The 12237-nt window shown below is 43.9% G+C and overlaps 1 protein-coding gene across 5 annotated transcripts in view; it reads left to right on the top strand.

Annotated features, from left to right (window-relative positions):
- Positions 1-12237, top strand: part of ELOVL5 (ELOVL fatty acid elongase 5) — a 76044-nt gene that overhangs the window by 37777 nt on the left and 26030 nt on the right. For all 5 annotated transcript variants that reach the window (XM_029945652.1, XM_029945653.1, XM_029945654.1 and 2 more), the window contains one exon: positions 11890-11955. In XM_029945652.1, the coding sequence (XP_029801512.1) occupies positions 11898-11955 (58 nt within the window). In that variant the 5' untranslated portion in view covers positions 11890-11897. The remainder of the gene's footprint in view (positions 1-11889; positions 11956-12237) is intronic.

Here is a 12237-nt window from a genome sequence, read left to right as displayed (position 1 = left end):
TGGTAACAGGGGCCAAGCCAGAACCCACATATCAGCCAATGTCCACATTCTTCCATTGTCCACTTCGTCCCCTTCCAAGGAGTACACACAATTTGGTGCGGCGAGGTGTATACCATGATTTCTGGTGGAGCAGCCATTCAGTGGCATCCCACACTGCCCAGTTCAGTGCAGTTAAACAAGTAGTTGCTCATTTCCTTCTGTGTGCCCAGAACACCTGCTGAGTGAGCAAGAAGTTCACTGCCGTCAGTGAGCTTTGCACGTTTGGCCACCACTGATGCCTGCCCTGGCTCGGGAGGTGGTGGTAGGGATTCGGGCTCTCTTACTGACAGACATTCCAGACTGGGCACAGAGAGTTTAGAGTGCTTTAATGCATGCTGCTTATCTGTGATGTGTACTGTGTAACACAGTGTTTGAAAGATAAGAGAACTGATCTCTAACTTAATGGAGTTCTATTTCAGCTTGAGAGATGAGTTGAAAGGAAATGATTTTGTTGTTGTTTTCTGGCGAGTGGAGTTAGCGCAAACAGGGAATTGTAACAAAATTTGTTAGAATGAAAAATAGTTTGTCCTTGAGACCACAGTCCTTGTCTAGACTCTCTGGGTGTAATGCAATGTATGGATACTGTCTGGGTGACAGAAGTTCAAGAACTGCAGGGGATTTACCAGCGTCCAGAAGCCCAATTATATATATAATGGTTCCCAAAGAAGGCTGTTCATCTCAGTTACCTCAGTAACTTCTCAAAAAGACAAATTTCTCAGTCTCTAGACTGTTGAATCAGAATTTCTAAGAGTGGGTGCTAGAAATTTTAGGGGTGGGACCACAGCATTTTGTTTTTTAAAAGCTCCTGGGTGATTGTCAGATGCACACGAATTTGCGGACTCTGATATGAAACTCTAAAAGGCAGGAAGGCATTCATTCACTCATTCGTTCATGGTTTCCACCAGTAATCAGCCATCTGTCAGGCATCGATCCAGGCTCTCTGGAGATAACAAATGGGAACATCAGAGGGTTGCCCTTGAAGAGCTTAGCGCTTAATTAGGATTGTGAACAAATGAACAGATAATTACAGTATAACTGATAATCATGTCATTTAAAATATAAGCCTATAATTTTATCACGGATTGAGATATAATGGAGGTGCTGATGGGCATATGAAAAAGGCAAGGAGGATTTTGTTGCTCTCCTCCATCATCTTCCCATCTAGGGAAGGTATCTGGGGCCTCTGTTACTAACCATTATAGGTGAGGTTTTTTAAACTTGATAGTGTTATTTAAAATAAAATTAATCGGGGTGCCTGGGTGGCTCAGTCTGTTAAGTATCCCACTCATAGTTTGAGCCCACTTTGGGCTGTCAGCACAGAGCCTGCTTGGAATACTCTCTCTGCCACTCCCCTGTGCTTGCTTGTTCTTGTGAACGTGTTCTCTCTCTGTCTCTCTCACGGCCTCTCTCAAATAAATAAAATTTTTTTAAAAACCTAGAAGTTAATTATCTCATTCTCATAGATATGAACTCAGACAATCTTTATACCTATTGTCACCATGCTTCTGTAAAAGTTTACATGGGGTGTTTTAAGAGCAATAGATCATAGGGTAGGAAAACTGGCTTCACACTTTGTCTCCACCCAAGCCCTGTGACTTTTGTCAACTCAGCTACCTCCCTAGTTGTAATAAATGAATACATTCATTGGGCATCTTCCATATGGGAGTTGCTGGGCATACAAAAAAGGCATCTCAGATACAGACAGCTTTCCCCTCTATACTGAAGATGGTATGAACACTGAACTTTTCTTCCATTCACAGAGGAGTCTATGACAACATCCCCTTAACATTTCAGAGAAATTTATCTAGAGTCTCTCTCTTTTTAATTTTTTAAAAAATTTTATTTATTTTTGAGAGACAGAGAGAAACAGTGCGAGCAGAGAGGGTCAGAGAGAGAGGGATACACAGAATCTGAAGCAGGCTCCAGGCTCTGAGCTAGCTGTCAGCACAGAGCCCGACGTGGGGCTCGAACCCACAATAGTGAGATCATGACCTGAGCCGAAGCCGGACGCTTAACTGACTGAGCCACCCAGGTGCCCCTAGAGTCTCTTTAAAGTCTCCATATTCACAGGTGTCATTACGACATGTGATCCATCCAAAATATAGAATATCCGAGCTGTGAGCAGTAGATATGAGCATGCTTCATTGTTCGTGGCCTTTGAGGGGAACTCATTTCTGACTTTGCAAAACCTCTCTCATAAATAATTGAGTGTGAAATTGGTCAGTAACAAAGGTCTTTGTAATGATGATAAGAACATATATGCAACATGTATTGTGTGCTATGCACTCACTGTGCTAAGTATTTGGCATGTATTAATTTGTTTAATTATATAAGGAATGTTAATTATTTTATAAATAGCAAAACCAAGGCAGGAAAGGGGAGGTCCCTTGCCCAAGCTCCCATGGCTAGTAAGTGCTGGAGCAGGGATTTGAACCCAGGTTGTGTGGCTCCAGAGCATGTGCTCCTACCCACTGCTTCCCCGAAGTGATCGCCTCACACTGTATGGTACTGTACATTTCAAGAAGACAGGGTCATGTCTGTATTGCTTCCCAAACAAGCAGTGTGCTGTGTGGCACTTGGTAGGCATTTGTTAAATGTTTGTTAACTCAGATGACTGGTAGAGTGAAGAGCAGTCCCTCTGTGAGAATTTTTGGGAGTGCAGAAATAAAACCAGTCACGGGGATGACCCGATCCCACCACTTGATCTTTTGCCTTGCTCTCTCACCGCCACCTTATGGGGATTGATTATTTTTTGTCAACAAGACTCTGAGAGCAGAGTTCTGAGCCTTCTGCAGCCCTCTGGCCTTCGTCCCCAGCACGGAGTAGTCTCTGTGTACCTTAGCATGGTCTTTTCCCTGATGACCGTGTGCTTCACCCAAGCAGAAGTCATCACCGGTTCTGGTTTTGGTTTTAAGTGAGAATGGAGTTGTCATCTTTAAGGTAATAATTGTACAAGAGTAATTTTTTTTTTCAGTGAACCCCTCTCCAAACACTTGTTGGGTAAATGGGTTGGTGTGTGGGGTCCTTTCCTCCTGCTGCTGAGAACTGGGAGAAGAACTTTGAACTTGATGGTGCATTCGGTTCTTTAGCTGAGGATGAGAATTCCCCTAGAGGAAAGTTGGAAGGTTATATGTTACAGTGTTAATCTCCCTCTTCCCACTGCTGAAAAAACGTATCTACATCTGAAATCTCAGATTGAGTGTATTTTGTATTGCCTTCCAGAAGTAGAAAAATACATATCCCTCCATCCCTCCCTCTCTCTCTCTCTCCCTCTCTCTCTCTCAAGAAACCCCCTCTGCTGTTTAAGGGGGTGTGTGTGTTAATCATCATGGTATTTGGTTACTGTTTGCTTCACACCTTATGAGGAGAACCTCTCTGTCAGAGCTCCACATCCCTAGCACTGAGGACCTCTTCTCTGGGGAACAACTTCTATACCTCGGACTTAGTCCATGTTTTAGGAAGCTGTCATTGTGGGCCAGGGTGTGTCACTGCTTGATGCTGTCTTCTCTGTTTTATTTTGCAGTAGGTTTATCTCATTTAGGTATCACCAGTAGATAGTTATTGCACACATAGAAAACTTGGAGTACTTGCCCTTTGAGGGATGTGGGCTTTACCTGAGGAAGTTCAGAGTATGTTCCCATAATACCTGAAAGCATAAGTATCCAAGTTGAAGTTTGCTGGTTGCTAAATGAGTTGTCAAGGCAGCAAAACCATAAGAGGCCAAAGGGGAAGCCTTTGTAACACCTGATCTGGGCCTTGGAGAGGGGTTGGCAGTGAAGACAAGGGAGAGCAGGGAGGAAAGACCCATAGATGATTCACTGGAGAGCAAAGCGGGCGGGGGACTCCACCGCTTTGGATGACTGTCCTCCCGCAGTGGTGTGAATGGTACCTCTTAATTAACTGGGGACAGCCAAGGGGCAGGAGATGGGCACTTCTCTCTTAACCTGTCTGATCTTACCTGTGTGCTAGGGAAACCTGATTATAGACATTTAAAACCCACCCTTCTCTGAATTAAACATACCAGAAGGAACCTGTCCATTTGTCTTTGGCCAAGTGGCTAACCTGAAGGAGTCCTTCGTACTACATGTCAGTGCCTGGATTTGGCGGTTATTTATCTGAAGCTCCCAATGGGACTGTGTTCTCTTTCTACGGGTGTGATGTATGATAAGACACATGATTGTGCCGGAGTGTTAACAAGAGTTTCTTATTTCTTAGCATTGAGGTTAGAAAGTATGGGAATTTTACAGGAAAAAAGAATAAACATAAATTTATGTGTCGGCAGAGTGACAGTACCATGGTTGATGTGGCAGATAATTTCTCTCAAGGTTTAATCCAGAGTTATTATTTATTTAAATGCCAGCATTCTAAAGGAATTCTGTTGTCCATTTACTTTCCTAGCTTAAAGTTTGCTAGTACTTAGCTATTCTTCCCCTTATGGCCTTTATGACAGTGTTTTTATATTTAATATTTTAATTTTAACATTTCTGAGCAAGGTATCATTTATGTTTCTCCTCTCATTCTGTACCTGATTTTCTCCAACCTAGAAAAACCTCTTTACATTCCAGAAACAGTGTTGTGACTACCAAATTAAAGCACTGTTTGATTTTTCATGTTATTGGCAGCCAACCTGAAGAATGTTCTCATGCCTGCTTAATGCAAGTTGACTGTTAAAGAGATGAAGGGATAGGAGGAGAAAAAATGGAGGGAAATTTCATCCTGAATCCTTGTAGCTCAAATGACTCATTTTTAGATGAACTGTGACAATTCAAAAAATAAATTAAACAGGATACGATGAGGAAGTTCTACTAAACAGTAGTTAAACATCGCAGTAAACACATCTTTAAGCCAAAAGCAGTGTGACTCCACTGATACCACGGGAAAAGGAGTTTTTGCAGCAAGCTGACTGCTGCCTGCTACCATTGCCTTAGCTGAAGAAAACCCAAGACTTGACCCTGAAGAGCTTACTGCTGTGAGTTTAGAAAATTACCTTTCTTGACTAGCTTTTTAAAAAAATCTTGTTGTCTTCTAAAACCAATTTGCCCTAAGATCTTAGTACTTTGCAGTTGCTGATCAGCCTTGCCCCTACCTCCTGCTCCAGAGGTAAACAGCCAAGATGATTAGGGTTTGCATTCTTTTTGTTTTGTTTTGTTTATTTATTTTTGAGACACTGAGCATGAGCAGGTGTGGGGCAGAGAGGTGGAGACAGAATCTGAAGCAGGCTCCAGGCTCTGAGCTACCGGCACAGAGTCCGATGGCATGCCTGAGATCTTGACCCGAGCCAAAGACAGTCGCTTAACCAACTGAACTACCCAGGCACCCCAGCATTTGCATTCTTATCAAACCAAAAACTCATCTTAAGTACTGTGATGGGAGCAACTTTCTACACCATCTCTTATTTAATCCAGCACCCTTTTATTGTCACCGCCCCCATCCTCTCACATTTTGTTGCCCCTTTTGGGAGCCAAATAGAAAGAGGGGGTGCACTGATTGGCCTGAAGCTTATTGTGATGTCTTTTTTTTTTCCCCAACAAGCCTCTAGCAAACTCTGATACTAGATCAAAGAGAACACTAATGCTTATTTAACCTCACGCAGGTGATTCACCTGGGCATACACCTGTCATGGAGGAAGCTGACAGGTGGATTTTCCACATAAGCAAGGCTTCTTTGGAGGATGCCATTTTTGTCTTTTTGTGTTCTGCTTACGCCAGTATGTCCAAGTTTCTGCATTTTGTGCAGTGGTAGTTCCTATGTTTTCTCTTACGTTCAGGCCTGTGGCTCACTCATCTCAATCCTAAAACTCTTCAAATATGTGAGAGGAAATTGCCCCAGGACCCAGAGTTAATACTTGATTCAGGTACAGGTGTGTTAAACTCTCACACCCACTTACAATATAGTCATTTATGGAGAGTGGCCAGCCCCAATTAATCAATTTCCTTAGTGAAATACTTACAGTGAGGCACAATTATAATACAGTTTCATGGTTACCAAAGACATGTCAGAATTTGATAGGGGAAGTGGCTTTCAACTCAGGATGTCTTTTGGAAAATGTGCATAAAAGAAGAATTCTTTCAAATCTATTATAATTTACCTGCCTCTGTTTCCTACCCTTACCCATTTTTAGTGTCCTTGTTTTCTATGTGTGGCCTAGGAACTGTTGAACACTTTGAATACTGTTATGGTTGGAATTTTTTTTTAACGGGTCCTATTTCTCCCCGTCACGACGTGTAATTCTGGGAAGCCCCGTAGATTGAGTGGGCATCAGAGACTTAGGGTTACAGAGGACGGGGAAGCGATGCGTGGCTTGAACTCAGTGTGATCTGGTTCCTCAGAGGTGCTGACCATGCCCTTTTCCTGTCTGTAGGGAACCAGCCAGATAAAAGAATGGCTTATTCTGTTGCTTCATTTAGGACCCAAGCTCCTCTTCCATGGGCCCAGTGCCTGGGCTTGGTCCCTGCTAGTACAATTGTGTTCCCACTTGGCCCAGCTTGCCCAAGCTGCCAGCAGGGTGACTCGGGTCATTGAGAAGTGATGTCTCTGGCCCACGGGTGGCTTGGAAGACAGGGGACAGGCTGCAGACCTGGCAGTACAGTTGGATGTCTTATGCAAACTGGGTCTTGCCATTCCCAGGATCACTAGACAAAATGTCAGGTTTTGTAGGACTCGTTGCATCTCCTGTTCCTTTAGAAAAGTGCAAAACCATCGAGCTGGGCCCACAGGCCACTCAGCAAGTGTCCCATTCACCCAGTAGGGTGGGCCCGCCCAGCCTGGCAGCGAAGAATTCATTTCCTGAGACCTTTTGTACTGGTCCTGTGGCACGGCAGATAGCTCAGCAAGGGAGACCAGGAGAAAAAGGGCCTGGTACTGGCAGGCAGGCTCAGCCAGGAGGATCAGGGGACAGTGGCAGCAAGCACAATCAAGGTTTGGCATCTTCTCTTCTCTGCCTTTTGGGCACATGCTCTCTGCAAATGGTGCCATGTGGTTGCTTTCTGTGAACCAGCACAGAGTGAGGTCCGGGTTCCAGGCAGGGAGTGGGGGACAGGACGTCTCCCACACCACTGCCATCCCCTGCCCCTGGCCTCGCCTGCGGCCTGTGAGCAAGCCAGGCACCCGCTGGCCTTGGAGCCATTTGCATTCTCCTGTCCCTTTCCCTGGAATTCCCTATGCCCTGATGCTCTGTTTACCCACGTGTCTGCTCTCTTGTCACTTTCTCTAACTGCGTTTTCCAAAGTAGATCCCGCTCCATGAGCCTACCCACTTTCCCTTGCTGTATGATGTTCTTGCTGAGACTCAGTTTCCATAATGTCGCGCGCGCATGTGTGTGTGTGTGCATGCACACGCACTCGCGTGTGTTTCTCCACCAGCCTGGAATTCTGTCTTGTTCCCTGCTGCATCCCTCAGGGCCTTCATGCCCTTGGCATCGGGAGATGCTGGCAACACAGCTGGCTGGACGGAACCGGGAGCTTATGCTGAGTCATCAAGGAAAGTAAACCTTTGACGACTATCTCTTGGTAACCTGTGAAAAAAAACAACCGTGTCTAACGGGTTTCTGTATGTGTCAGGCTGTGGGCATGGGGAGAGGGGAGAGTTTGGGGAAAACATTTAACTCGTCAGAGTCCGGCCCAGAAGTGGGCCTGTGGTTCACGATCCGGCCGCCGCTCCTTCCTCCCCCTGCACCTCAGACGGTTCAGGAGTGATGTAGCACTCTCGTGTTCCTTCCATGCGTGTCCTCTCAGAGCAGGTTTGGCTGGCTGCTTCGCGTGTTCCTAAGTTAGCCTGGGAGAAGCTCTGCCAACCTGAGACAAGAATTCTCAAGCTCAGAAGAAGTGCAGTCTAAGAACAGAGGTGCTGGTTGTGAGAAATCACCTCTTGTGTGTGCTTTTGTAGAGGTGTCCCGTCCCAGAAAGACGGAGCAGTGCTCCTGTGCCTGCCAGCTTGATGGGCCTCCAAGCAGCGTGGGTTCAGACTGGAATTACTCAGGACAGATGGCTTGTGACAGAATTCTTTAATATCTCCAAATACTAAGTTTCACAGCTTCTTCTGGTAACCTGCTGCTGGCTTCCATATTCTTGGACTGAGACTTTACCTTATGTTTAAGCAAGCTGCTTTTCTGTTGCTGGGATGCTAGCCTGGGTTGTCACATCGAACTGTCCACTAGGCATCCGTCTTACAGCGGTATGCCATGCCACCAGTCCTGGGCCTCAGTGTTTCCAAGACCACTGATGTTCTCCCCCTCCCAACTCTACCCCATGCGTCTGTTTCCAGTCATTTGTAACTTTTTTTTACTTGTTTCCATCTTTTCTGTATCCTCCTTACATTAAAAGGGGGAGGGGAGGTACACCTGGGGGGCTCAGTCGATTAAGTTTCCAACTTTGGCTCAGGTCATGATCCTGTGGTCTGAGAATTCGAGCCCTGCATTGGGCTCAGCTTGGAGCCTGGAGCCTGCTTCAGATTTCTGTGTCTCCCTCTCTCTGCCTCTACCCTGCTTGTATTCTCTCTCTCTCTCTCTCTCTCAAAATAATAAATAAAGATTAAAAAAAGAAAAAGTGGTGACAGCCCCTCTGAAAGTCTTCTTGGTTAAAATTTAGAATGATTCCCTTGCTTTTGTCAGGTATTTTCCTAATGTTAGGTCTGAGAATACTGTTATTTGAATGTTATATTAATGGCTTGGTATTAAGTATACACCTTGTTTTAGTATGCATTATTCTAACATCGGCTTGTTTGCTAGATGAGTTTTGGTGTTGGCTTATAGCACCTGGCTTCTTTCCACACCATGAACATCTAGTTTGTCCTGGGTGTCTAGGTTATGCTCCCTTGTGTTTATCCCTATTTGGCAGTCCTTCGTACGTAGTAGGTAGGTGCCTGATAACATGTGTATCTGATTGGTACGTTCATTTTAGCCTTGTCTTCCCTATTTAGACAATGCCTCAGACTGACCAGCCCCTGTCTCATGTGATGTTATCAACGCATCCACCTTCCATTGCTGTCCTCCTGGCGGTGTTAGGACATGTAGGGAACATTGTGGGTGGGTTGTCACGGTGACTGGGGGCTCACTGATGGTATTGAGTGCCCAGGGGTCAGGGATGAAAGGCCCCTCCTAAAAAGCACGAGTGGCCACAGATGGTTGGCAGTATTCATTATGGAGTTGAACCATTGCAGACATACAGTAGGAGACCTTTATTGGAGGCTCACTGCATGCCTGGCACTGCTCTTATGTATATTACATCATTTGATCTTCTTAACCTTTGAGGCAATTACTCTACATTTCCCCCCACTTTATAGATAGAAGGTTAAATAACTTGTCAAGTCACACTGCTAGTATGTGGAAAAATGGGTTTCAAACCCAAGCTGTCTGATGAAGAGCCCAGCACTGAGCCACCTAATTACTGCAGTGCCCCTATACCTGCTCTCAGCCCCTTTGTGCTCAATACCTGAGTTTTATGTGTGTAATGAGTTCCATTGTAAGCTATATGCCCATTAAGTAATAGCAGGATCTAGATTTCAAACTGTTTTGGAAGAAGGTGGATTTGACCCCGGGGGACAGCTTCTCCATCAGTAAGTAATTCATCCAGTAGTCAACTTGTTTGTGCTTGTTTGCTCTGATTGGGGGTAAAAGGGACCCTGGGCCCTTAATATACATGGCCTGCCATCCATCACAAGTAAAGCTAACCATGGAAGAGTGATTTTGATTTCACAAAAACATGATGTTTGTCTTCTAAAACTTGTATGTTCTAGATGATTTTCAGAAGATGATGGAAAATAATTGGATATGGTTAAATTGTTTTTTAACTGCAGGACTTTTAATAGATAAAGCATTTCTTATTTAAGGATGGCATCCTTTTTAAGCAGAATTCTGCTTAGGAAGTGTAAAACTTAACCAGTTCTCATGATTTTTTAATGTTTATTTTAATTTTAACTTTGAGTGGAGGAGAGGGAGAAATACATTGTTTGTAATATTTATTTGTTTTTGAGAGAGACAGAGCACAAGTGGGGGAGGGGCAGAGAGAGAGGGAGACACAGAATCTGAAGCAGGCTCCAGACTGAGAGCTGTCAGCACAGAGCCCCAACGTGGGGCTCAAACTCACGAACTGCAAGATCATGACCTGAGCCGAAGTTGGATGCTTAGCTGACTAAGCCACCCAGCCACCCTTCTCAAGGTTTTTTAAGAATGTTCTGTCCTCCAAGGAGGTTCTGTCTGATGGTCTTAGGAATACAGTATGTTAAAAAGCTGTCTAATTTCTGAATATCAGAAGGGACCTAGTACTGTGGTGTGTACTTATTAAGTAAGGGACCTAACTGTTGACACTTGGACATGTGGGAGTTGGTGGCTTCCTGGTTTCCAGCCATTTGGTTGAGGGAATCAGTATGGTCCCCGCTCACCCCCACCCTGGAGCCAAGACAGATGTCAGAACAGAACCGGGTAACTACTGCTTTCTGAGCATTCTTGCTGATTCCACCTGTTTCTTTCTTACTCCCAGCTGGATTCTCTGTCTCACTATTGCCGGCTGTCTCACTACCCACTCCATTGTAACTACTAGAGTCCATGGATAAAGTAAGGCTTATCTGTGAAATTAGCCAAAGAATGCATACATTTCAGTGTTGTAAGCCAAGGAAGAGAAGTACTGTTAAGTTATTAAAAGCTTACTTAGTTAATAAAACCAGTTTTGCCTTTGCCCTTTGCAGGTGAAATACTTGTAGTTATTTCTGTAAGAGTACTAACCAGGAAAATTGAAAATGTATGCCTTTTAACTTTAGTATAGAAAATCTAGTCAATATGCATGTGAAACCAGGCTTAGCTATACTATAGATGTAAATCTTAAATGGGGAGGGAGTGGAGGGAGCTTTAAAGTCCTAGAAGATGAAGGTAAATCTATAAGTCCTGGTGTGAGACAGTATCTCCAAGATGTGTCGAGTGAAGGCAAGCAGGTGATATGTACTCTCCTTGATATAGCATTGTTTTCTGTTTAATTTTTTTTTTTACCGTGATCTCCACAGTAAGAATATATTTTACATCACAACAAGTATATAGTACTTACATTTTCATACTCATGTAATACAGTAACACTGAAGACTTAGGAAAATATTCATTCTCACTAAGGACAAAGCACTCTTGATTATTATTTCTATTATTAATAAAATTATTAGTGCCACATTGACCTAATCATCTACTGATGGATTGAAATTCATAATTGTAAAAACACCCGTTTGGCATGATTCCTTTTGTGCTCAGAAGAGAAAAGTCTCTAGGGGTATGTCCGAGAAAAGTGACCATTAGGTTCCTTTGAACAGTGGGGCTCTGGGATTGTAGTTGGAACAAGGGGATGAAATTTTTTTTACTGTCTCTTTTTTTATTTTTGATATTTAAATTCTTTTTCATGGGCATGAAGTATTTCTAAATAATAATTGATGCAAATAGCAAGCAGAGAAAACTATCTCTTTACCATGGCCTTCCTTTCCCTAACATAGCTCTTCTCGTCTTGGCCACAGTCTTTCCTCAAGCTTTGGTTCTTGCCCAGATGGGATCGTCTCCCGTCTGCCACCTTTCTCAGCCCAGTTCCACTCTTCTCCCCTCTGAGATTCCAGCTTCACGGGAAGCATTTTTTAGGAACTGTGAAAAGAAGTTCAGAAAACCAGCACTGCATTTATAACATGAATTCACGAGATTCTGTCTTTACTTTTGATTTCCAAATTAGACCTAGCACACAAGTTACTTTGGGAATTGAAAAAAAAAAGTTTGAACATAACCTTGTCCATAGCACATCTTTGAAAAGGATTTGTTCTTGTTCTTTTGTGAAAAAACTGTATAAAAAGCATTTTGAGTAGAGATTAATCAATGTCTATTTTTCTTAATAGGTTTTAAAATGGAAAATTTTGATGCATCGCTTAGTACCTATTTCAAGGCATTGCTAGGCCCCCGAGGTAAGGTGGTTTTTGGTTTTGCTCCCTTCCCCTTACAGGCACTTATAAATATTGCATGAAGGGATTCTAGAAAACATTAACGTCTTCTGTGATACGACCAACCCTTTGTCCCTGATAACAAGGGGCTCGGAGAAGCCCTGTGACAGTCTTGAAGCAGCACAGTGTCCCCTGGAAACACAGCTGCTGTGACCCTCTGCTGACAGTAGCTGGAGAGCAAATTATGCGGACAGCTTGTAGCCTGGGGGTGCTGCACACTTCACCATTGTTGGTGTGTGTTTTCCT

Source organism: Suricata suricatta, chromosome 7, assembly GCF_006229205.1.
Source record: "Suricata suricatta isolate VVHF042 chromosome 7, meerkat_22Aug2017_6uvM2_HiC, whole genome shotgun sequence".
NCBI lineage: Eukaryota > Metazoa > Chordata > Mammalia > Carnivora > Herpestidae > Suricata > Suricata suricatta.
Note: the sequence above shows the minus strand (reverse complement) of the source record. Positions and strands in the feature narration are given on the sequence as shown.